The sequence below is a fragment of the Mus caroli genome, unplaced genomic scaffold (genome assembly GCF_978045245.1).
Source record: "Mus caroli unplaced genomic scaffold, Mus_caroli_1 scaffold_3, whole genome shotgun sequence".
Classification (NCBI taxonomy): Eukaryota; Metazoa; Chordata; class Mammalia; order Rodentia; family Muridae; genus Mus; species Mus caroli.
The window spans coordinates 96,452,574-96,478,953 of NW_028227258.1; the positions used below are offsets into that span (position 1 = coordinate 96,452,574).

Sequence of the window (26,380 nt, forward strand, 5' to 3'; positions counted from 1 at the left end):
TTTGTCAGATAACTAATACTTACATAAACTCATATGTACACTCCAGACAAATTATCATAAAACAACTAGTTTAGCATTTCCCATGTTTATACCAATTACAACAGAGATTTAAAATTTATATATATATATATATATATATATATATATATATATTCAAAAGAGGACAACTTTACTGAGAATTTTAGTCCTCTCATCTTCATATCATAACATCAGAATTCCAAATAGAGATAAATAAATGGGTGGGGGTGGATGGATGGGGAGAGAGAGAGAGAGAGAAAGAAAGAAAGATTCTCTTCCGGTCAGAAAAGCACCTGGGCAGCTGGGGCGCAGGGTCGGCTGACACTCACCAGCTACCCACAACACCCGCCACAGGATCTTAAGACTTCTGGTGAGTGGAGCACAGCTTCTGCTCCAATCCAATTGCGCGCGCGGGACCTGAGACTGGATTAGTTAGGGAAGCAGAAACCGGCCTGAGTAGGGCCACAGGCCTCATCCGGCCGGATCAGCGCCAGGGTAGCTGGAGCGCAGGGTTGCCTGACACCCGCCAGCTACCCACGACCCCCGCCGCAGGATTTGGGGACTGCTGGTGAGTGGAACACAGCTTCTGCTCCAGTCCAATCGCGCGGGACCTGAGACTGCTCTGGTTGGGGAGAGAGAAATCCGGCCTACATAGGGCCACAAGCCTCTTCCGGTCAGAAAAGCACAGGGGCAGCTGGGGCGCAGGGTCGGCTGACACTCACCAGCTACCCACAACACCCGCCACAGGATCTTAATACTTCTGGTGAGTGGAGCACAGCTTCTGCTCCAATCCAATTGCGCGCGGGACCAGAGACTGCATTAGTTAGGGAAGCAGAAAACCAGCCTGAGTAGGACCACAGGCCTCTTCCGGCTGGACCAGCACCGGGGTACCATCAGCTACCCACGACCCCCGCCGCAGGATTTTGAGACTGCTGATGAGTGGAACACAGCTTCTGCTCCACTCTTTAAATAGTGACAACGATAACAACTAACCCCAGAGATTACCAGATGGCGAAAGGTAAACGTAATAATCTTACTAACAGAAACCAAGACCACTCACCATCATCAGAACCCAGCACCCCCACTTCGCCCAGTCCAGGGCACCCCAACACACCGGAAAAGCTAGACACAGATCTAAAAGCATATCTCCTGATGATGGTAGAGGACTTCAAGAAGGACTTTAATAACACACTTAAAGAAATACAGGAGAACACTGCTAAACAGGTAGAAGACAATAAAGAGGAAGCACAAAAATCCCTTAAAGAATTGCAGGAGAACACTGCTAAAGAGTTACAAATCCTTAAAGAAAAACAGGATAACATAATCAAACAGGTAGAAGTCCTTACAGAAAAACAGGAAAACACATCCAAACAGATGATGGAAATGAACAAAACCATACTAGACCTAAAAAGGGAAGTAGACACAATAAAGAAAACCCAAAATGAGGCAACACTGGAGATAGAAACCCTAGGAAAGAAATCTGGAACCATAGATACGAGCATCAGCAACAGAATACAAGAGATGGAAGAGAGAATCTCAGGTGCAGAAGATTCCATAGAGAACATCGGCACAACAATCAAGGAAAATGTAAAATGCAAAAAGATCCTAACTCAAAACATCCAAGAAATACAGGACACAATGAGAAGACCAAACCTACGGATAATAGGAGTGGATGAAAATGAAGATTTTCAACTCAAAGGACCAGCAAACATCTTCAACAAAATTATAGAAGAAAACTTCCCAAATCTAAAGAAAGAGATGCCCATGAACATACAAGAAGCCTACAGAACTCCAAATAGACTGGACCAGAAAAGAAATACCTCCCGACACATAATAATCAGAACAACAAATGCTCTAAATAAAGATAGAATACTAAAAGCAGTAAGAGAAAAAGGCCAAGTAACATATAAAGGCAAGCCTATCAGAATTACACCAGATTTTTCACCAGAGACTATGAAAGCCAGAAGATCCTGGACGGATGTTATACAGACACTAAAAGAACACAAATTCCAGCCCAGGCTACTATACCCAGCCAAACTCTCAATTAACATAGATGGAGAAACCAAAGTATTCCACGACAAAACCAAATTCACACATTATCTCTCCACGAATCCAGCCCTTCAAAGGATAATAACAGAAAAAAACCAAAACAAGGACAGGAACCACGCCCTAGAAACAACAAGAAGGTAATCCCTCAACAAACCTAAAAGAAGACAGCCACAAGGACAAAATACCAACTTTAACAACAAAAATAACAGGAAACAACAATTACTTTTCCTTAATATCTCTTAATATCAATGGACTCAACTCCCCGATAAAAAGACATAGACTAACAAACTGGCTACACAAACAAGACCCAACATTTTGCTGCTTACAGGAAACTCATCTCAGAGAAAAGGATAGACACTACCTCAGAATGAAAGGCTGGAAAAAAATTTTCCAAACAAATGGCATGAAGAAACAAGCTGGAGTAGCCATTCTAATATCTGATAAGATTGACTTCCAACCCAAAGTCATTAAAAAAGACAGGGAGGGACACTTCATACTCATCAAAGGTAAAATCCTCCAAGAGGAACTATCAATCCTGAATATCTATGCTCCAAATACAAAGGCAGCCACATTCATTAAAGAAACTTTAGTAAATCTCAAAGCACACATTGCACCTCATACAATAATAGTGGGAGACTTCAACACACCACTTTCACCAATGGACAGATCATGGAAACAGAAACTAAACAGGGACACAGAGAAACTAAGAGAAATTATGAATCAAATGGATCTGGCAGATATCTACAGAACATTCTATCCTAAAACAAAAGGATATACCTTCTTCTCAGCACCTCATGGTACCTTCTCCAAAATTGACCACATAATTGGTCACAAAACAGGCCTCAACAGATACAAAAATATCGAAATTGTCCCATGCATCCTATCAGATCACCATGGACTAAGGCTGATCTTCAATAACAAAATAAATAATAGAAAGCCAACCTTCACGTGGAAACTGAACAACACTCTTCTCAATGATACCTTGGTCAAGGAAGGAATAAAGAAAGAAATTAAGGACTTTTTAGAGTTCAATGAAAATGAAGCCACAACATACCCAAACTTATGGGACGCAATGAAAGCATTTCTAAGAGGAAAACTCATAGCTCTGAGTGCCTCCAAAAGGAAACTAGAGAGAGCACACATTAGCAGCTTGACAACACACCTAAAAGCACTAGAACAAAAGGAAGCAAATTCACCCAAGAGGAGTAGACGGCAGGAAATAATCAAACTCAGGGGCGAAATCAACCAAGTGGAAACAAGAAAAACTATTCAAAGAATCAACCAATCAAGGAGCTGGTTCTTTGAGAAAATCAACAAGATAGATAAACCCTTAGCCAGACTCACTAGAGGGCACAGGGAAAGCATCCTAATTAACAAAATCAGAAATGAAAAAGGAGACATAACAACAGATCCTGAAGACATCCAAAACACCATCAGATCCTTCTACCAAAGGCTATACTCAACAAAACTGGAGAACCTGGATGAAATGGAGAAGTTCCTAGACAGATACCAGGTACCAAAGTTGAATCAAGATCAGGTTAATGATCTAAACAGCCCTATATCCCCCAAAGAAATAGAAGCAGTCATTAATAGTCTCCCAACTAAAAAAAGCCCAGGACCAGATGGGTTTAGTGCAGAGTTCTATCAGACCTTCAAAGAAGATCTAATCCCAGTTCTTCACAAACTATTCCACAAAATAGAAACAGTAGGTACTCTACCCAACTCATTCTATGAAGCCACAATTACTCTGATACCTAAACCACAAAAAGACCCAACAAAGATAGAAAACTTCAGACCAATATCCCTTATGAATATTGATGCAAAAATCCTCAATAAAGTTCTTGCTAACCGAATCCAAGAACACATCAAAACAATCATCCATCCTGACCAAGTAGGTTTCATCCCAGGGATGCAGGGATGGTTCAATATACGGAAATCCATCAACATAATCCAGTATATAAACAAACTCAAAGACAAAAACCACATGGTCATCTCGTTAGATGCGGAAAAAGCATTTGACAAGATCCAACACCCATTCATGATAAAAGTCTTGGAAAGATCAGGAATTCAAGGCCCATACCTAAACATGATAAAAGCAATCTACAGCAAACCAGTAGCCAACATCAAAGTAAATGGTGAGAAGCTGGAAGCAATCCCTCTAAAATCAGGGACTAGACAAGGCTGTCCACTTTCTCCATACCTATTCAACATTGTACTTGAAGTCCTAGCCAGAGCAATTTGACAACAAAAGGAGATCAAAGGGATACAAATTGGAAAAGATGAAGTCAAAATATCACTCTTTGCAGATGATATGATAGTATATATAAGTGACCCTAAAAATTCCACCAATGAACCCCTAAGCCTGATAAACAGCTTCGGTGAAGTAGCTGGATATAAAATTAACTCAAACAAATCAATGGCCTTTCTCTACACAAAGAATAAACAGGCTGAGAAAGAAATTAGGGAAACAACACCCTTCTCAATAGTCACAAATAATATAAAATATCTTGGCGTGACTCTAACTAAGGAAGTGAAAAATCTGTATGATAAAAACTTCAAGTCTCTGAAGAAAGAAATTATAGAAGATCTCAGAAGATGGAAAGATCTCCCATGCTCATGGATTGGCAGGATCAACATTGTAAAAATGGCTATCTTGCCAAAAGCAATCTACAGATTCAATGCAATCCCCATCAAAATTCCAAATCAATTCTTCAACGAATTAGAAAGTGCAATCTGCAAATTCATCTGGAATAACAAAAAACCTAGGATAGCAAAAACTCTTCTCAAGGATAAAAGAACCTCTGGTGGAATCACCATGCCGGACCTAAAGCTCTACTACAGAGCAATTGTGATAAAAACTGCATGGTACTGGTATAGTGACAGACAAATAGACCAATGGAATAGAATTGAAGACCCAGAAATGAACCCACACACCTACGGTCACTTGATCTTCGACAAGGGAGCTAAAAACATCCAGTGGAAGAAAGACAGCATTTTCAACAAATGGTGCTGGCACAACTGGTTGCTAACATGTAGAAGAATGCGAATCGATCCATTCCTATCTCCTTGTACTAAGGTCAAGTCTAAGTGGATCAAGGAACTTCACATAAAACCAGTGACACTGAAACTTATAGAGGAAAAAGTGGGGAAAAGCCTTGAAGATATGGGCAGAGGGGAAAAATTCCTGAATAGAACAGTAATGGCTTGTGCTGTAAGATCAAGAATTGACAAGTGGGACCTCATGAAACTACAAAGCTTCTGCAAGGCTAAAGACACCATCAATAAGACAAAAAAACCACCAACAGATTGGGAAAGGATCTTCACCTATCCTAAATCAAATAAGGGACTAATATCCAATATATATAAAGAACTCAAGAAGGTGGACTCCAGAAAGTCAAATAACCCCATTAAAAAATGGGGCTCAGAACTGAACAAAGAATTCTCACCTGAGGAATACCGAATGGCAGAGAAACACCTGAAAAAATGTTCAACATCCTTAATCATCAGGGAAATGCAAATCAAAACAACCCTGAGATTCCACCTCACACCAGTCAGAATGGCTAAGATCAAAAATTCAGGTGACAGCAGATGCTGGCGAGGATGTGGAGAAAGAGGAACACTCCTCCATTGTTGGTGGGATTGCAAGCTTGTACAACCACTCTGGAAATCAGTCTGGCGGTTCCTCAGAAAATTGGACATAGTACTACCGGAGGATCCAGCAATACCTCTCCTGGGCATATATCCAGAAGATGTCCCAACCGGTAAAAAGGACACATGCTCCACTATGTTCATAGCAGCCCTATTTATAATAGCCAGAAGCTGGAAAGAACCCAGATGTCCCTCAACAGAGGAATGGATACAGAAATTATGGTACATTTACACAATGGAGTACTACTCAGCTATTAAAAAGAATGAATTTATGAAATTCCTAGCCAAATGGATGGACCTGGAGGGCATCATCTTGAGTGAAGTAACACAATCACAAAAGAACTCACACAATATGTTTTCATTGATAAGTGGATATTAGCCCAAAACTTAGGATACCCAAGATATAAGATACAATTTGATAAACGCATGAAACTCAAGAAGAATGAAGACCAAAGTGTGGACACTGTGCACCTTCTTAGAATTGGGAACAAAACACCCAGGGAAGGAGTTACAGAGACAAAGTTCGTAGCTGTGATGAAAGGATGGACCATTTAGAGACTGCCATATCCAGGGATCCATCCCATAATCAGCTCCTAAACGCTGACACCATTGCATACACTAGCAAGATTTTGCTGAAAGGACCCAAATATAGCTGTCTCTTGTGAGACGATGCCGGGGCCTAGCAAACACAGGAGTGGATGTTCACAGTCAGCTATTGGATGTATCACAGGGCTCCCAGTGGAGAAGCTAGAGAAAGTACCCAAGGAGCTAAAGGAATCTGCAACCCTATTGTTGGAACAACATGATGTACTAACCAGAACCCCGGAGCTCTTGTCTCTAGCTGCATATGTATCGAAAGATGGCCTAGTCGGCCATCACTGGAAAGAGAGGCCCATTGGACTTGCAAACTTTATATGCCCCAATATAGGGGAATGCCAGGGCCAAAAGAATGGGAATGGGTGGGTAGGGAAGTGGGGGGCGCTATGGGGGACTTTTGGGATAGCATTGGAAATGTAATTGAGGAAAATATGTAATAAAAATATTAAAAATAAAAAAAAAAATTCAGGTGACAGCAGATGCTGGCGAGGATGTGGAGAAAGAGGAACACTCCTCCATTGTTGGTGGGATTGCAAGCTTGTACAACCACTCTGGAAATCAGTCTGGCGGTTCCTCAGAAAATTGGACATAGTACTACCGGAGGATCCAGCAATACCTCTCCTGGGCATATATCCAGAAGATGTCCCAACCGGTAAAAAGGACACATGCTCCACTATGTTCATAGCAGCCCTATTTATAATAGTCAGAAGCTGGAAAGAACCCAGATGTCCCTCAACAGAGGAATGGATACAGAAATTATGGTACATTTACACAATGGAGTACTACTCAGCTATTAAAAAGAATGAATTTATGAAATTCCTAGCCAAATGGATGGACCTGGAGGGCATCATCTTGAGTGAAGTAACACAATCACAAAAGAACTCACACAATATGTATTCACTGATAAGTGGATATTAGCCCAAAACTTAGGATACCCAAGATATAAGATACAATTTGATAAACGCATGAAACTCAAGAAGAATGAAGACCAAAGTGTGGACACTGTGCACCTTCTTAGAATTGGGAACAAAACACCCAGGGAAGGAGTTACAGAGACAAAGTTCGTAGCTGTGATGAAAGGATGGACCATTTAGAGACTGCCGTATCCAGGGATCCATCCCATAATCAGCTCCTAAACGCTGACACCATTGCATACACTAGCAAGATTTTGCTGAAAGGACCCAAATATAGCTGTCTCTTGTGAGACGATGCCGGGGCCTAGCAAACACAGGAGTGGATGTTCACAGTCAGCTATTGGATGTATCACAGGGCTCCCAATGGAGAAGCTAGAGAAAGTACCCAAGGAGCTAAAGGGATCTGCAACCCTATTGTTGGAACAACATGATGTACTAACCAGAACCCCGGAGCTCTTGTCTCTAGCTGCATATGTATCGAAAGATGGCCTAGTCGGCCATCACTGGAAAGAGAGGCCCATTGGACTTGCAAACTTTATATGCCCCAATATAGGGGAATGCCAGGGCCAAAAGAATGGGAATGGGTGGGTAGGGAAGTGGGGGGCGCTATGGAGGACTTTTGGAATAGCATTGGAAATGTAATTGAGGAAAATATGTAATAAAAATATTAAAAATCAAAAAAAAAAAAGAAAGAAAGATTCAAGTTTCAGACACTTAAAATAACTTACTTCACATCACGTGGTACTGCAAACTGACAAAGGAGAGTCTAAATGATAGTCGTGCCTCAAATGTCAAGACTAAGATTAAACCAAAATGGAAACACACATGGACCAAATCCAACTATATAGATAGGCATACCTAGACAAAAATGAGTGCCTAGCCAAACAAGGACAGCCTGAGCCAGGCCTTGTGGTTCACAAATGCCAAACCTGGCTACAGAACTGCAGACAAAGTGAACCACGCTGCCAAACAAAACCAGAAGGGTCCTGTCAAACAACGGAGCAACTCATCGGCAAATGGCTCAGCAGGGCCATCAGCATGGTGTGCATATCAAACATGCCGGGTTTTATTCCAAATTCTTCTTACAAATTGTCCCAGAGCAGAGTCTCAACCATAAGAGTTTACCCAAAACTTTCCAAATCATAACACCAAATGACCACGTAGTAATCTTCAAAAAGGAGGCCAAAACAAAATCTTTTCCATTGCCAATTTATCAATACCTTGTTTACAGGAAACCACTACCTACTGTAGTGGAAGCAGGGATGATCCTGGCAACTGGGCTCTCCTTGGGGTTTTAAATTTGGAGATTAGGTGGCCACACATTTTCTTCACAGATGGTTGGGTCAAAATGATTAGCAGATGTGCATGTCCATGGCCTGCCTTCTTTGTTTCCCTGTACTCCCAAACATATTAGGAAACAGAAATTAATAAGTAAAAATGGGTTTATTTACAGTTTGACCGACTAAGGAGATAAAAAAAAATCAAATTTCTTTCTACCATGCTTGTGGCAGCTTTACAATTAATGGATAGATAGATAGATAGATAGATAGATAGATAGATAGATAGATAGATAGATAGATAGATAGATAGATAGATAGATGTAAAGGGCAAAGGAATGTGTGGATTTTGCTATCATACAGTTTGATCAGTCCTTTCCTAGAATAATGTGAATCAGCCTCAGGTCAGCTTCCTTCTCTGCGGGTTGTCTCCATGCTCAGATCTCAGCATGAAGAGTCTGCTATAGTTCACAAATTATAGTTACAAGATGTTGCCAATAATATCATAAGAGTGCCTTAATGAGGCCAAGTGGGACCTACGTGGGATATGTGTATGAAACTCTTTCTTGTTAAAAGTTTAGTCCAAAGATTAAACAATTATCTCCATTTCTTTCTACTTCCTAATCTTTCTTACTGGTTCTTCCTGTTATGAGCCTCTCATAACAGAACACGTACCACTAAGAATTGCTAAAAGGGCTGCTTGTTCACCAGACTGGGGAGACAGCTCAGTATGTAAAGCACTTACCTTGCAGTGTGAGGAACTGGGTTCAGATCCCCAGAAAGAACAGAAAAAGCTAGACCAAGTGGTATGTATTGATTAACTCAGCAATGCCAGATGAGAGGCAGAGAAAGAAACATGGAGGCTGGAGGCTCATTGACCAGATGGTCTAGTCTACTAGGCAAGGCTCTAGACCAATAAATAAGCCAGGAACACCTTGTGAAATGAAGCCCAAGATTGTCCTCTGACCTACATACACACATGCACATATAGACACCCACACATATACACACAGAGAAACACACAAAAATGAGTTTTGTTTCATTAATAATGTAAACTAAATTCCACAAACATATTCTAAGCACTTAGTAATTTTACTGAATAAACCCAACAACATGTGTATGATCATGCTGCTCTCATAAGTCCTTTATACAGCAGAAAAGTCATAACCATTTTTCTCCCGCTATTTTTGGCTTTACTGTTTTGTTTGCTATTTGGCCAATTACTCTCATCCATCATGACAAAACTCAAAACTTCCCAGGAGTTCTTGAGAGACACGGAGCATATAGATTGTTGCTCTCCACAGTCTGGAGACCTCGTTAAAACTCCAGAGTCCCTCACCACCCCCTCAAAAGTCAGATAGAGTGGATTTGGGGCAGTGCTTTGGAAAGTGTATTTTCACAAACTAGCAGCTGATTCTGAAGAGGGTGGACCCAGAACACAGTTTAAAGGTGTTTGTTACGAAGTGTAATTCTGACAGCCTGGAAGGCTGATACTCAGTGGTCTGTCAGAGAAATCTAGAAAACGACCTATACTTAGGTGAATATGAATCTAATGAGCAATGAGACCATTCAGTTGTGTGGTAGACTACAATTTTATGTTCCTGTTTGGTCCCATGGCATCTTATAGAAACAGTGCTGACCATTTTGTGTTTGTGTATATGTATTTATTCACCCCAATAAGGAAGTATATTCTCTAAAGCACATAAGAAATAGCATCTGTGAAGACCCTTAGTGACTTCAAAAGCCACACTCAGTCTCTGCGGCTCCTAAGAGCTTGTAGTTAGTGTTTCCATCCCTCTGTTATCACATTGTCTGTAATCACTCTGGCTTTGTTAGAACTGCCACACACACTACCAAAAAGGAACTTTGAGATGCTCAATACATACAAAGAAATTCCCTATAGACTGCAAAGAAGCCACAGTTCCCAGCAGCCATTATTTTGAGAGCAACTGTATACCTTCTTCTCAGCTCTTACTTTAAAATTCTTATTTTGAAACTCTGTTTGGGGGAATTACCTATTTGCTCCCAAATATGCCTTCTTTTAAAGCCATTTACCTGAAACTACCAGAAAAAAAATATATAAAAATTCAAATGTTACAAATAGAATTCATGATGGCCTCAGACAGGTGTTGTTCATATACAGTGAAGTATGCGTGTTTATATACAATGAGATATTGTTCTCTATATGCAGTGAGTGTGGTTCTTTATGGGTGGTGAGGTATGGCTGGCTATAATGGTGGGATATGGCTATTTTTATGTAGTGAGGTATGGTTGTCTATATGCAGTGAGGTATGGTTGTCTATATGCAGTGAGGTATGGTTGTCTATATGCAGTGAGGTATGGTTGTCTATGCAGTAAAGTATGATTGTCTATATGCAGTGAGGTATGGTTGTCTATATGCAGTGAGGTATGGTTGTCTATATGCAGTGAGGTATGGTTGTCTATGCAGTAAAGTATGATTGTCTATATGCAGTGAGGTATGGTTGTCTATATGCAGTGAGGTATGGTTGTCTATGAATTGAAGTATGATTGTCTATATGCAGTGAGGTATGATTGTCTATATGCAGTAGGTATGTCTATATGCAGTGAGGTATGATTGTCTATATGCAGTGAGGTATGGTTGTCTATATGCAGTGAGGTATGGTTGTCTATATGCAGTAGGTATGTCTATATGCAGTGAGGTATGATTGTCTATATGCAGTGAGGTATGATTGTCTATATGCAGTGAGGTATGGTTGTCTATATGCAGTGAGGTATGGTTGTCTATATGCAGTGAGGTATGATTGTCTATATGTAGTAGGTATGTCTATATGCAGTGAGGTATGATTGTCTATATGCAGTGAGGTATGGTTGTCTATATGCAGTGAGGTATGGTTGTCTATATGCAGTGAGGTATGGTTGTCTATATGCAGTGAGGTATGGTTGTCTATATGCAGTAGGTATGTCTATATGCAGTGAGGTATGGTTGTCTATATGCAGTGAGGTATTTCAAGATGGGAAAAGCACACAAAACAAGGAGCTCCTAAGCCTGAATGGAAGCCAGTGTGCCTGAGGATTAGCAGCTATGCAGACATTACTGTCTACTCAGTGTATAAGTCAAGGTTGAGGTAGAAAGAAAGAAGTGCAACCACAGATGTCATGGGAGATGATGCTAAGGCAGTCAAGTCACTGGTGACAATCTCTGTGAATAAATCAATCAGCTATTCAAAAAAGTTCACTCCTTCCTTGTCAGACTGACTTTCTCACGGGGGAGAGAGGGGCGGGGAGCTGTTGTGCCTGCGTGGTCACTGGCCTCACAGTGCTATGGTTGCTTGCCCTGCCCACACCTGTGTCAGCAGTGCTTTGTGAACTACCCTCAATTCCCCAGCTTCCTGGATGTGTGCTCTGCTTCCTGCTGGGGCCCTGCAGGACATACAGCAGATCTCTCCTGTGACCTTCCAGGCTTCCATAATGCTTGCTTACCCTACGGCCTCCTGGGCCCTCGGGCCCTTGCCAGTCTTTTAATGGGGCAAAGTCTTGAGCTGGGTTTACTTCCTCAACCCTCAGCCCAGGACGTTTCTCCCAAGCAAACGCTTTGGAGCGCGGCTTCCAAGTCACTGAGTCTTCAGCCTCTTTAGGTTCTTATATTTCTGGTTGTGGGCCTTTAACGGCTGAGCCATCTCTCCAGCCCCTCCTTAGGTTCTTTTGTGTGATTTACATCTACATACGCACACACACACACACACCTTTCTGCACTTTCTGGAGAATTCTTCTACCACCACCACCACCACCACCACCACCACCACCACCACCACCACCACCTTCCTTAGCAAGCCCCAACTCTCCTGTCATCTCTTCTCAGCTAACAGCAGGATTTCCTCTTGGGTGCTGGGGCACGTGGCTACCCTTCTTTGACTTAACAACCTCTGTTGAGCAGTACAGGTTTCTAAGGATTTAATGATCCTATACCATAACTTAAGCTCTCTGGAAAATAGGTTCTACAACCCCTCAAGTGGAAGGTGCCTCATGCCTTCTCTGTGCTCAGAAGCACGCGTGAGCTGGGTGAATGGCCAATGGGCAGACACTCTTCCTTGCTTCATCCATCCTCCAGCTGGAGAGCTTCTCTCTGCTGATGATTTATTTGTTTCACTCTTATTCACAGCCTCCTGTGAGTAAATAGACCCTTAGAGGGGGTATTTATTATTTGATTTTTCATCTTGGAGCACAAAAGAAATTAGTGATAACATGTAAGTATTTGAGTTCGCATTCTGGGGGGGGGGTAGTTGGTAAGCATGATAATGCCTGGGATTTTAAATTACACTAAAAATTTCAATGTATTTATTACTATCATTTCAGCCTGTTGGTAATTAAAGGAAAAAGAGCAGACCCAGGTTGGTAGGGAGTGCCCTACCCAAATTGTGTGCTTTGGGCAAAGTAGTGTGTTAATTAGAAATTGGGAAAGTCTTGAATATCCTCTGCGTTTTGCAAGCACTATTCATCCTATTATTCAATGTCTTAGATTTCAATAGAATTTGACAATCTTTAGGAAAAGTAATTTAACATTTTGGCTATAAAGACACAGTATTATCATTTATACTTTATAGGAAAATTCTGTGAAAACATTAAAATGATGTGTGTGCCAAAATACATAAGCTCTGAGCAACTATAAACAAAATGTCTGCAAGACATGAGTTAGCATTGGAAAACTATTCAATCCCCCACTCTCCTCTTCCTTCTTTCTCTTGATTACCAGGCTCTTACTAAATTCTCTGACACTGATTTGGTTGCCTAAATTTGGTTTCTTGCATTCTGCTCTTTTAAGATGTTGCTAACATTTCCTTCCTAAAATCCTTTCCATGGACTTTCTCTCTGAGATAATTTTCTTGAGGCTACAGAGATACCTTGGGGGAGCAGCGGTTTCTGAAGGAACTCTCTGTTCCTGATAGACCCGTAGCTCTAGGTCGCCCTCTCTCGGGTTTTGTGGGTGTCATACTTCATTCACTCTGTATCTCTGATGGCTCCTCTCTCTCAGCAGTGTTGCCAGTGCAGGAACCTTCTATCAAATAGGTCCTTCAAGTAAACCATTGGTTCTACCTCGAGGAGAAATGCGGTGACAAACCTTACCAATGCATGTACTTAAATATTACTTAAAAGACACAGAGAAGAAAAATGCACTGTTATTAAAAAAACTTTGCATTAAATCATTTCCATTTGGGAAGGGAGTTGACGTTTTGATGTAGACTCTTTTTTTTCTTTTGGATCTTCTCTTCCTACCCTGGGAACTGGGTGGCCCAGTGTCTAAGTGTTTCCGCTGCTGGCTGTGGAACAGCACAAAAGAAGCAACCACTGGGTTTATGAAGAATTCAAACTTATGAAGAGCATTATTACAGTAACTCTCCAATTAGATGATTCCTAATAAAAGGGAACAAAATACTCAAATAATGTTGACTGTTGATTATGCGACTTGAGCTCCTGGTTCTCCTATCTTCTGCCATTAGTGCTAGGCACAATGGATCTTCTGAGGAGACAGGACAGCCTCTTATCACTTAAGGACTCGATCAACCATGCCTCCAATAGTCAAGCTTTTTCCTGTCTACTTAAATAGACGCACACCAACCACAAGCCACTCCTTATTCTAAATTCATCACAGTCCTTACCACTACCTAATATAAGTGATATATAATTTTTATTTTTAGCCTTTATTTCATGTTGTTAGAACATTCAGTCAGATAATCATTACACCAAAAGGGAAATGAATATCAACCTAGCTTTCATAGAACTTTGTTCCTGAAAACCACATATTTGATTATCTTATGTTGGTCATGGCTTGTCAAGATAGCAAAGATAGATTATGTGTTCATATAGCTAAGTGGGCACTGTCCATTTTTTAAAATTCTACAGCAATGGAAAAAATAAATGTTATTGTTTATAATGTGCTATGAAAACTGGGTGCAATTGAGTGTCACTAAATAGGGGTCCTACTCACAATGGTGTGTTCCATTGCACCTCCCGCTAAAACTTAAGACACTCTCAAAGAAACCTGACAATAAATCTTACAGAGTCAGTAAGAGAAATGAAATTCTTCAGCTCAACTTCTCGGACTCTAGCGGACCAACCAATTCTGTGGCCATGTGCAATCGTTCTGTATTCTACTCTGGTGTCTAATTAGTCTACTCAGTTACACATTTATAGACTCCTTCCCTACTTGCCAGGTACTGTATGAGGTATCAGATGTTTTAGCAGGAAACACAGCAAAGACACTACCCAGTAAAGCTCTCAGGTGAATGAGGGATAAAGGCCCTCAGGAGGCAAGCACCAATAATGGTACATAAGTGACAGTGGCAGACATAAAGCAAGCATCATGAGCTCTGAGGACAGACAGATGAAGGCAGCTCTGTCCTGGATTTGGGCAAAGTTTCTCAAGATGAATACTTTGAGTTGAAATAAGAAATGTCGAGTGCTGGCTAGGTGTGATGGCTATCTCCTTGTCACCTTGACACACATGAGAAGAGAGGACCTCAGTTGAGAAATCGCTTTCATTAGATTGGCCCCATGGACATAGCTGTGGGATAGTCTCTTGATTAGGGAGGCCCCGCCCTCTGTGGATCAGGTAGTCCCTAGGGGGATGGACCTGGGCTATAGAAGAAAGGTGGCTGACAACCTGGTAATCAGTGGTCTTCCATGGCTTCTGCTTCAAGTTCTGGCTGGAATTCCTGCCCTGGCTTCCTTCGATGATAGACTGTAACCTGTAAGATGAAATAAACCCTTTCCTCCCCAGACTGCTTTCAGTCAGAGTGTTTATCACAAGAGGAAAGCAAATTGAAGTACTGAGAATGATGGAAAGGAGAAAGCGAGGTCTGTGTAGAACAGAATGTTAAACATCAGTTCAGTGTAACAGCCTGGGGGGGGGGGTGTCCTTCAGATCACTGATGAGATTTTTGCTGGGGAAAAATAAAATGGCTTAAATATACTTGGTCAATGGTTAGTTGCAAGTAGTTCATGTGACATGAAGCATTAAAATTCATTTTATATCCTAGATATGGGCTAAAGTAACAAGAGAAAATAAGCTTGTGGCATTATGAAACGTTTTATGCTAACATTTCAAATTTGGTCATTCCAGTTTAAATCTAAGGAACTGAATACTATAAGCAAAGTGATCCCAAGGCAGAGGAAGCTGGCTGTCAGAATTTAAACACCACTAACCAGACTCTCTTATTATGACTTCATTCTAAAAGGAGAGAAAAAAATGTCTCATCAAGCGCAGCTGAAGATTTGGCTCAGTGGGAAGGAGTGTCCTCTCTCTTCCAGAGAACCCATCCCGTACATCAGGAGGTTTTGATTCCCTCCTCAAGCCTCTGTGGACATTGTACTCATGCACACATAATTGAAAATAAAATCTTTAAAAAAAAAAAAAAGAGAAACAAGTCATTTCAACCATTTCTCACCATCATGCCTGAAATGATCTTTTTAGCACAAAGCAGAAAGGTGTGATCAAGTTGACAAACTGTTTCTTTTTCAAAAGTTTTAATTACTTGTTTATTATGTGTGCACATGTACTCGTATGTGCCTGGGTGGGTCTATGTGTACCATGTGCTTATAGATGCTGTCAGATGCCAGAAGAGAGCACTGGACTCCTGGGACTGGAGCTGCAGTGTGGGTGCTGGGAGCCCAGACCAGGTCCTCTGCAAGAGGTCTCTCCAGCCCCTCACTGGCCATGTTTCAGTCGTGCTCTCCGGGATCTGGTTCCGGGATCTGGTTCATTTTACAGTTATGACTTTTGATCACGTGCCAAATCAATAACAGAAAATGAATGCTTATCATTCTGTTTCCCTCCATAGTTGTAAATCAAGATGGCCAGCCTCTCATCGAAGGAAAACTTAAGGAGAAACAAGTGAGGTGGAAGTTCATCAAGAGGTGGAAAACGCGTTATTTTACACTGGCCGGAAACCAACTTCTGTTTCAAAAGGGGAAATCTGTGAGTTCTCTGACACATTTTTACACTTGAATTGTTTTTTCTTTCCTTCAAAACCTACCACAATCCTAAAGCACAGAGTTGTAAAAACACAGTTGGGAGTCTCAGAAGCCAACACCCATGCTTTTAAATATCTTACCTTATGAATGCCTCGTGCTTAAGCCTATCTTAAAATCTATTCAACACAACTCTGCATCAGACTGGCCAGTTTTGCAATCCTTTGCTCTGTGGAAGCCATGAATCCCACTTTGGCCTAAGTTGGAGTCTCTAAGCGATTAGGAAAGCTCTCCAAGTGGCTGCGGGTGATAGTAAAGCTGTTCTCCTGCCTCTGTTCCCCACGATGCTAACACTGTATGGGGAGATGTTAAGACAGGGCCTTATAGCATTGGTTGGCCTTGAACTATATGATAATCAACTTGCCTCTGCCTCCAGAGTGCTCCAGGGTGTGCCACCACACCAAGCACCAGTGTATGGTGGTAGAGGTGGTGATAGAGGTGATATTATTGAAAAAACAGTCTCACCATGTAGCCCTGGCTGACCTCAGACTCAGAGTTCTGCCTGTTTATCTGGAACATGCCAATATCCTTTATTCTGAAAAGATCTTTAGTGTAACACGGCAAATCAGTGTTTTTTGTTCTATGCTTCACGGATGGATTGATGCCACCCACAGTGGTGGGGGTGGATCTCTTTTACCATGGACTCAAATGTTGGTCTCTTCTGTAAACATACAGGCATACTCAGAAACCATGTTTTAATGGCTATTTGGGGACCCATTAGCCCAGGCAAGTTGACCCCTATCTTTAACCATCATATAAACTAAACTATTGCCTTGTTAATAAATCAAATGGGTTAAACACTAACAATTCTCCCTGGACAAATGCACCATGTTTTTAGATTTCTCACTGGAGATGTTACTGAAATATTTTTCTCAGTGAGAGTAAAGTATATTACATCTGAATTATGATGAATTCTGAGAAAGTGTTTCCTTAATAATACCTCCCTCAAAATGATTTTTGCATTTTAAAAAAATGGATTTTGTGATACTTTGAAGTTATGTATCTTTCTCAGTCTGTGCCATACAGAGGTGGATTTTCTTTGGCTGAGCAACTTTTCAAAGTGAAGAGGTGATGGCATGTTCAATTTAAAGAGTTGTTGGACTTTAAAGCAATATTTTTTGGTCACCAGTCTACATTGAAGCAGTTAAGTGTTTGAAATGACCATGTGAATTTCCCATATTCACTCAAGAACTCAGAAATAGATGTAAAGATGCCACGTTCCTCAGACCCTTAGTATAAACACAGAACTAGTCTGTGAAACTATTTCCAAGCATTCAAATGATGATCTACATTCTTCTCGCCTGAATTTTTAACTTTAAACTCAGATCTAAAGAATAAGCTGTTTGGTTCTTTATCTGGGAACAACAGTTTGTCATTGTAGAAATCTGACAGAACATGTGTGTCAAAAGTGGGAAACAATATATAACAAAATACCTCTGATCACAAGGACGCACTAACACATCAGGGCTGGAAACCCTGCTGAGCAAAGCCAGACTGTAGTACAAATTCACATTCTCACCATGGTGTTCATTTCCATTAGACAGCATTGTTTCTCTCTCTCTCTCTCTCTCTCTCTCTCTCTCTCTCTCTCTCTCTCTCTCTCTCTCTCTCTCTCTCTCTCTCTTAATTGACCTTCCTTGTGTTACTACAGGAATTCTCTTTTCTCCATCAGTGTACTCTTTCAATTTCTGTGGTACAGACTGACCTCAACACAATTTATTATCAACAATACTTAATATAAACCAAATTAGGCTGATAGAGTGTATAGTGGAGAGGTCCTCAAATTTTGTCCTGTGTAACCCCTAAAAGAATTTTTGAAGGAAAAAAAATCTATGTAACATCTTAAATTTCATCAACCCATTTAGCATGAGTTTACACAGTTGTAATTTATGTTGCACTATAAATATTGGCATTTCAAAATAAAAAATATATTTCCTCTTTAATGTAAGTTTAAATTTTTAAAACTTTTTTCTTTAAATATAATTACTAGAATAAAAATACCATAACACATTAATTCCGTATCGTGCATTTTTTAAAAATATGTTTATTAGTATTTTCCATTGCTTATATTTCTCTGGAACTCCGATTTCTTACTACCTCTTCCTAGCAATGTGTCTCAGTTGTCCGTTACTCCGATCTCTTACTACCTCTTCCTAGCAATGTGTCTCAGTTGTCCGTTACTTTTAAGAGTTGTTTTGTCTTTAATTATAAGTGTCTGGGCATGGGTTGGTGGCCATGGGAGCCAGAAGAGACTGAGTTACAGAGGATTGTGAACACCCCAGTGTGGGTGCTGGGAACCGAACTCTGGTCCTCAGCAAGAGCAGCCCACACCTTTAACCACCAGGGCATTGCTCCAGTCCTCCCTGTCATTTTTCCGTATAAGAAAACTGTGCATGGATTGAAATGTAATTCTTTTAACTTCTGTGATGATCAGATTCTAAATATTCATTTTTCTGATTGACTTCTCTTTTTTTAAGTTATATCATTTATCAAAACATAATATGGAGAGGGTTAGGAGGAAGGCATGTGATGTTGACCCCTGACTTCTACATATCACCCACACACGGAGGGGGGATGGAGAAAATGCTATTCATAAGATTCATATAGAAAAGTTATGTTGTCTGGATATGACAATACTCCCCTAACCTGGCTATGTTGAATTGGGGAGGGGGTGATGTTCAGTGTTCCTGAGGCTTTTCCAAGCCAGCCATACACTCTAGAAAGTCTGTGCTGAATGAGAAGAGCACTTCCCCACTGCAAAGTAAGGGAAGATGACTGTCCCAGCCCGGGTGGAAAGGAACAGTTGGCAAGGTGCCCAGCCACAGTACATTTCCAGTGGGCAAAATTTGTTCATTGCTTTTAGACATTTTTAATTGTCCTAAAACCATTCATGCTAGCCCCATCTGATGACTCTGGTATCACAGATCCCTAAACCTCTGCTTTCCCAAAAAAATGCAAATGTAACATCACTAAGTAATGCTTATTATAGACAGGGCGTGCTTCCAGTGCAGAGACTCCAAGAGCTACTCAGACACTAGGTTTTCAGTACCCTTTTCCAGAAGTACACCCACAGGAAAACCCAGCACTAGGCCCCTACGACTCCCTGAAATCTTGAGGTGAGAGGATTCCAGATTCCACTGCTGTCTTATGCTCTATTAATAGAGCTAATAAAAATAGATGGCAGAAGATCAAAGAACCATGAATTAATTTTTTTTCCAATTTCACTTATAACTTTCAGTAAACTGGCCATCTTGCGATGACTTATGATAGTTTAATAGAGGCCAAATTTCTGGCTTCTGTTGTCCTAATGACTCTGTGGGCCTTAGCACCCAAAACAGGAAGGTTTCAAGCCATATCATGTGAAAGGACCTGGCCCTCTTGGGAAATTCCAAGAGCCAGTGGAGTAGGGTGCAGCAGGAGCAAACTCATGATCTTTCCTTTCCATTCCTTTCAGAAGGATGACCCTGATGATTCCCCGATAGAACTCAGCAAGGTACAGAGCGTGAAAGCTGTGGCTAAGAAACGCCGGGACCGCTCTCTACCTCGGGCATTTGAAATCTTCACAGACAACAAGACCTATGTTTTCAAAGCCAAGGATGAGAAGAACGCAGAGGAATGGCTGCAGTGCATCAACGTGGCGCTGGCCCAGGCAAAGGAGAGGGAGAGCCGAGAAGTAACCACATATCTGTAGCGATTCGCACACCCGCTCTTATGGCCATGCAAGATAGGCATTGCCAGTGTCAACAAAGAGGAACCCACCATGGCGCTACTGGGTTTCACTAAATACCAGGGAAACCATTATCCCTAAGGAGAGCCTAAAATGGCAGGGTTCTCAGTAAGCCTCACGCCCTCGCAACTCTGGTATTAACTCCAAGATTTCTGCCTGAAGTGCATGAGAAAGAGAGGCCACGCAGTTCACAGTGGAGCGTGTGGGCCAGGAAGGGAACGTTGCGAATAAAAGAACTTCTGTAGCTATGTGATTTATGACTGTAAGAAAACAGTGAGTGGGGCCAGCAAGAAGGCTCAGCAGGTAAAGGGCACTTGCTGCCAAGCCAGATTGCCTGAGTTCTAGCCCCATAACTGACTTGGTGGAAGGAGAACCAACTCTTGGCGGTTTTCCTCTGTTTTCTGCATGCCACGGCACATCTATTCCCCCAGTTTAAAAAAGAAAAAGAAATGAATGAATTAATTAATTAATTAATCTTTAAAACAACAGAGACCTGAAAGATCCATCTTGAAGGAAAACTGTCACATTAAAGACATTTTTTAAAAAACCATTAGGAGCCAGGCAGTGGTGGCACACCCCTTTAATCCCAGCACTTGGGAGACAGAGGCAGGTAGATTTCTAAGTTCGAGACCAGCCTGGTCTACAGCGTGATTTCCAGGACAGCCAGGGTTATACAGAGAAACCCTGTCTCAACCCCCACCCCCTCAAAAAAAATTTAGGAAAAGTTGAACTAAGGTACATTCAAAAAAACCATTAACTTCAGTATATTAGTTAGCTTTCTGTTGCCGTGACAAAATACCCTGATGAAAATAACATACAAGAAAAAGGATTTATTTTGTTTATGGTCCCAGAGAGATGGAGTCCATTGTGTCAGGGAATACATGGCACCAGGCAGAAAAAGCACAGCAGCAGGAACAAGATGCTGGCTGATTCTTATTTAGACCAAGGAAACAGTGAGGGTGGGAAGTAGGGTGTGGTTATAAACCACAAGACCCACCTCCATCGATGTACTTCCTCTACCAAGGCTCCGCCCCCCAGGGACTCCGTAACTTCCTGAAGCAGCCCTACCAACAGGGCCACGTGTTCAAATATGTGAGCATATGGAGGCATTAAAATTGTTCAATTATTTAAATTACCACACTTAAACATTTATCTTCTCAACACAGAAGATGGCAGCACATGTTACAATGACTCTTATTCCAGTTACATAATTAAATTTAAGCTCTTATTAGAGTGTAAATTGGATTTTAATGTTTAGAAACGTGGTTCTATCTACTGTCTGAGGCAGTAAAAAAGAATAAGAATAGAAAGACACCTTTTCTTCTTTGTAAATATACATCACCTCCCTTAAACTTGAAGATTTTTTTAATTAAAATTCTGTGGTTTTCTTCTCTGTGTTAAGCATTGTAGTGCCCAAATTATAAGCACTTATTGGTTTTTCCTATTACCCTTATATAATTTTGAATTAAGCTGCCATAGGCAGTTTAGGTGACATCCAGTGACCTGTGCCCCGTAATAATGTTCTGCCCCTTGAGTGGTGGAGGGTGGGACCCGAAGCGCGCTTCTAACTTACATAATATGGCAAAGGTGACAGGATTATCTCTCCTACAATTGTGTTACAACAGAAATTTTAAAATTAACGGATAAATTAAGGTCTCTCAGATGTCTTAAGTAAACTGATATATCCTGAATAGCCAGGTTATCAGCTAAGTTGTTTGGAAGAGGATGTGTACGTCAGCCTCTCCTAGTGAACTTGAATAAGCTGCCACGGAACTATCGCTGCAAGGCAAGGAGTGAGCCTGTGCCAACATCCACGTGACCCTGAACAACAGTGAGCCTCTCAGGATCCAGCCCACCATCACCTTGTTCGGAGCCATGAGGTCCTCTGCTCAGAGGGCCGGAATAAGATGGAGTCCTGCCCCCACAGAAACTATGCAGTAACAATGTATCCTGCTTTAAATGCAAACCATGTGGTGATTTGTTATGCACTGATTAATTCATATAAAACCCCGCTGGTAATATATCAAAGATAACTTTTTTCTGTGAAATTGATTTATTATGTATTTTAGCATAGAAGCCCAGAAAAGTTGTCACCGCGCTGACACTACTGTTAACTCACTGGCATAGGAAATGTAAAAGGGGTCATACTTGAGCAAAGAAACTTAATTCAATTTTAACATGTAAAGTTTGAGGATATTATGAGCCACAGAAATTATTACACGCTGGAAATAGAGTTCAAGAGGTCAAATTTTGGGTCCACTGCATATGTAGGTAATTGTGAAAGATATGGAACTGGCTGAATTACATAAGAAATGGAGAATTGAAAATGACCCCTTGGGATAACAATATTTAGACAAAGGCAGGTTAGATTAGCTGATCAGTATTCAGAGATGATGTAGCCCAGGAGACATGATATTACAAAAGCTAAATTAAGAAGGATTTTCAGGATGTCAGCAATTTGAAGTCCTGAAGATAGAGCTTGACTTTCATAATTAGGAAGCAATTGATGTCACTAGTAAGAACAATTTCATTGGAACGATGCAGTAAAAGTTAACTTTCGCTGTGCTGTAGTAATCGACTGCTGGATTTTAATTTTTTAAAAGGTGGGGTTAAGGTGAAAGAGCAGAATAGATGAATGGTTTCTTATTTTGTTTTTAGGTGACGTCACCATAAGAAAGAAGACAGTTTAATAAATATAGACAAGGAAAGACAAGGTCAAGTTTGCTAAGTGTGATAGAGAATAATTTTCAAGTTCTGTATCCAGGGGCCAGGGAAATGTTTCAATCATGAGAGAGTTTGCCTACACACATCAGCCCCTGATGTCAAATCAGTAACACATACATGAAAATTGCAGCATGGCTTTGGGGGCCTGTAACCCTCCCTGCACTGGGAGTTGGAGACAAGTACATCCCAAGAGGTCCTTGGCCATCAGTCCAGCTGAAGTCATGAACTTCTGACCCAATGAGAAACTCCATATGGTAGTTTGGACGAGAAAGGCCCCCATAGGCTTACCTATTTGACCACTTGATCCCCAGTTGGTGGAACTTTTCGGGTAAGATCCGAAGGTGTGGTCTTGTTGGAGAAGATGTGTCACTGGTGGGTGGGCTTTGAGGATTCAAAAGCCCATAGCGTTTCAAGTTAACCACCGTACCACCTGCCTCTGTCACATGGTGCATGCTCTCAACTACAGCTCCAGGACCATGCCTGCCTACTGCCATGCTCTCTGCCATGATGGAAATATATTTATCCTCTGAAACTGTAAACCTCCAATAAACTCTTTCTTCTATAGCTGCCTTGGTTTTGGTATTCATTCACAACAATAGAGAAGTAACAAAGACCCGGGCTTGAGGCAAAAAGGCAGAGAGCCACAGAGGAAGAAACCTGATGTTTGCTTTAACCTCCACAGGCATAAGTACACACATACTCATATGCATGCACCATATACACAAATCACACACAGTCTCAGAAACATATACACACATATGCACACATGCACGCACGCACACACATGCATGCAATCTGTATGAGCAGCAATTTACTGAGAACCTGCTAAGCAAACAGGGACCATACCTGGCCTGTAGACTCCAAAATAAAAAGACAACCTCTTTTTTCTTTTCCCCCAGTACTCAACCAGATTTTTATTGAAAGCACAAGTGTACACACACACACACAGTAAAGCACATGAAGAGTCTAACTCCATTGGAGGAGTTCATAGGGTTTTGTTTATTTGTTTGTTTGTTGTATATTTGAGGTTAATTACACCAGGAAAACAAAAACAAAACAAGAAATACACCTATTTCTTTCTCCGAGAAGTTAATGAATAGTGAAAGAGACAGACACATACAACAAAAGCTCAAATGCCTTATGTCTAGTGTCTTGATGAAGTTATACACGCAGCCCTATGGAAATAGAGGAGAAAACATTTAAATGCACCAGATCGCTGTTTCCCTGAGGCACTATAGACTAAGCTGGGCTTAATGAACTAATAGTAATGGTACGGATAAACAAAGAACGAAATAGCAGGATAAGGAGCCACCCTGCAAATGTAAATGGGCAACTTAAGATGATTAGCACCGTTGCAAGGTTTTGAGCAGGTTCTACAGTTAATGGGCTATGTATCGGTAGCTATAGCAAAGTCTGAAGGACACAGTAGCCTAGAGTCAGAGTACTAAAGTCCCAGGTTCAATCCCCAAACCAGAACTGCGTAGAAAAACAAACAAATAACACACCAAACCAGTTGGAAGGCTTCTCCAAGATGAAGACCTGCACTGATGTAGTAGCAGACACAGCGGGGAGAAATGGAATAATTATCTGGATATGGCTTGTATGTTTCCCCCAAGGATTTACATAGGAAGCTGGTCCTTGAATGGAGATACTGCAAGTTGGTGAGCTAGTGAGGAGAAATTAGGTCATGGAGGGAGCTGTCCTGCAAGAGACTGATGTAGAGAAACCCTGGTTAGTTCTTGAGAAAGGACTGTTAAAAACAGAGCCCATCCCACACTGGCTTCCTGTGTTGCCAGGTGACCTCACCTTGCACTTGATGCCATCGTTCTGATCACATCTGTCACAATGTCTCTTTGGAGTGGATCCAGGCCACCACTATGTCCTTGAACCTAAAAAACTTGTGATTCAAAGACACTGCTTTTCTTTACAAAGTTATCCAGACTCAGCAACTTTATTGCACTAATGGGAACGCAACTAATGTGAATGGTCAGGCAGGGGAATTAGTAAAATTAGGAATTACTCAAATGGAGGAGGACTGGTGACTGTCTGGAGCTGGAGGACAGGGATGGAAAAGAACAGATATGCCCATTCCAAGGCACTTGCCAAGGACAATTATCTAGATATGGTGTGTGCATGTGTGCATGTTGGAGATAGTCTCTGAAATAGAAAGTATAGAAACAACAATTTGAGAAGTAAAGCAAATGCTAAATTTAATTTTTTGCCATCTACAAGTGTCAGAGTTTCTATTCCTGCACAAACATCATGACCAAGAAGCAAGTTGGGGAGGAAAGGATTTATTCAGCTTACACTTCCACATTGCTGTTCATCACTGTAGGAAGTCAGGACTGGAACTCAAGCAGGTCAGAAAGTAGGAGCTGATACAGAAGCCATGGAGGGATGTTCCTTACTGGCTTGCTTCCCCTGGCTTGCTCAGCCTGCTCTCTTATAGAACCCAAGACTACCAGCCCAGGGATGGTCCTACCCACAAGGAGCCTTTCCTTTCCCCCTTGATCACTAATTGAGAAAGTGCCTTACACCCGGATCTCATGGAGGCATTTCCCCAACTGAAGCTCCTTCCTCTGCGATAACTCCAGCCTGTGTCAAGTTGACACACAAAACCAGCCAGTACAAGAGACTATTAAATTTACTTTAATTTAACACATAAATATATTTTCAAAATTCATGCATATTAACAGATTAACTAATGTGATGCCTTGGTACATATTACACTGTATGATCAATATAAACATATTATCAATTCAAACATTTTCAATACTTTATAAGAAAAAAAAGCATTCAAATACTTTCTTCCAGCCAACTATACACAATGGCACACCAGAACTTCTTACTCCTATTTAATTGCAATCACTTCTCATTGATCAGCCTTTGCCTATATGCTTAATTTTGAGACAGATTCTCAGAGTATATGTAGGGTAACCACCTTGGACTGGAAGGACATTTTTTTTCATATGAATTTAGGCAGGAAGAGGGTGAGACTAATTCAGTTGTAAATTATTATCTGAGTAATATTTTTAAATCTACTAGTCCTTTCTTTATCTTTAAAAATGTATTTCTTATTTTATTTTATATGTGTGGGAATTTTGCCTGCACAGTTACGCACCATGTGTGTGCCTGGTCCCCACAGAGGTCAGAAAAGGGTGTCAGATCTCCTGGAACTGGAATTACAGATGCGAAACAATGTTGGTGATGAAAATCGAGCCCTGGACCCCTGAAAGAGCATCAAGTGTTTTAAAGTGCTGAGTTGTCTCTCCAGCCCCTCCCAGCCCCTTCTCAAGATCCAGAGGGGGTGGAAAAAATATATATGTCTAGCTGCTTTAACCAGTCATGAAGTGCTAAGCAGCCAGGTGACAGTTGTTAAAGTAAATTCCAACAAGGCACTCGTGCCTTGCACAGTGAGA

General features: G+C 41.2%; 1 protein-coding gene across 4 annotated transcripts in view; it reads left to right on the forward strand.

Moving 5' to 3' along the window:
- Window positions 1-23,525, forward strand: part of Veph1 (ventricular zone expressed PH domain containing 1) — a 255,558-nt gene extending 232,033 nt beyond the window's left edge. For 3 of the 4 annotated variants that reach the window (XM_021158191.3, XM_029474775.2, XM_029474774.2), the window contains exons 13-14: window positions 16,321-16,457; window positions 19,965-23,525. In XM_021158191.3, the coding sequence (XP_021013850.1) occupies window positions 16,321-16,457; window positions 19,965-20,201 (374 nt within the window). In that variant the 3' untranslated portion in view covers window positions 20,202-23,525. The remainder of the gene's footprint in view (window positions 1-16,320; window positions 16,458-19,964) is intronic. The other variant, XM_021158192.3, reaches the window with a different exon arrangement.
- Window positions 23,526-26,380: the final 2,855 nt, after the last annotated feature.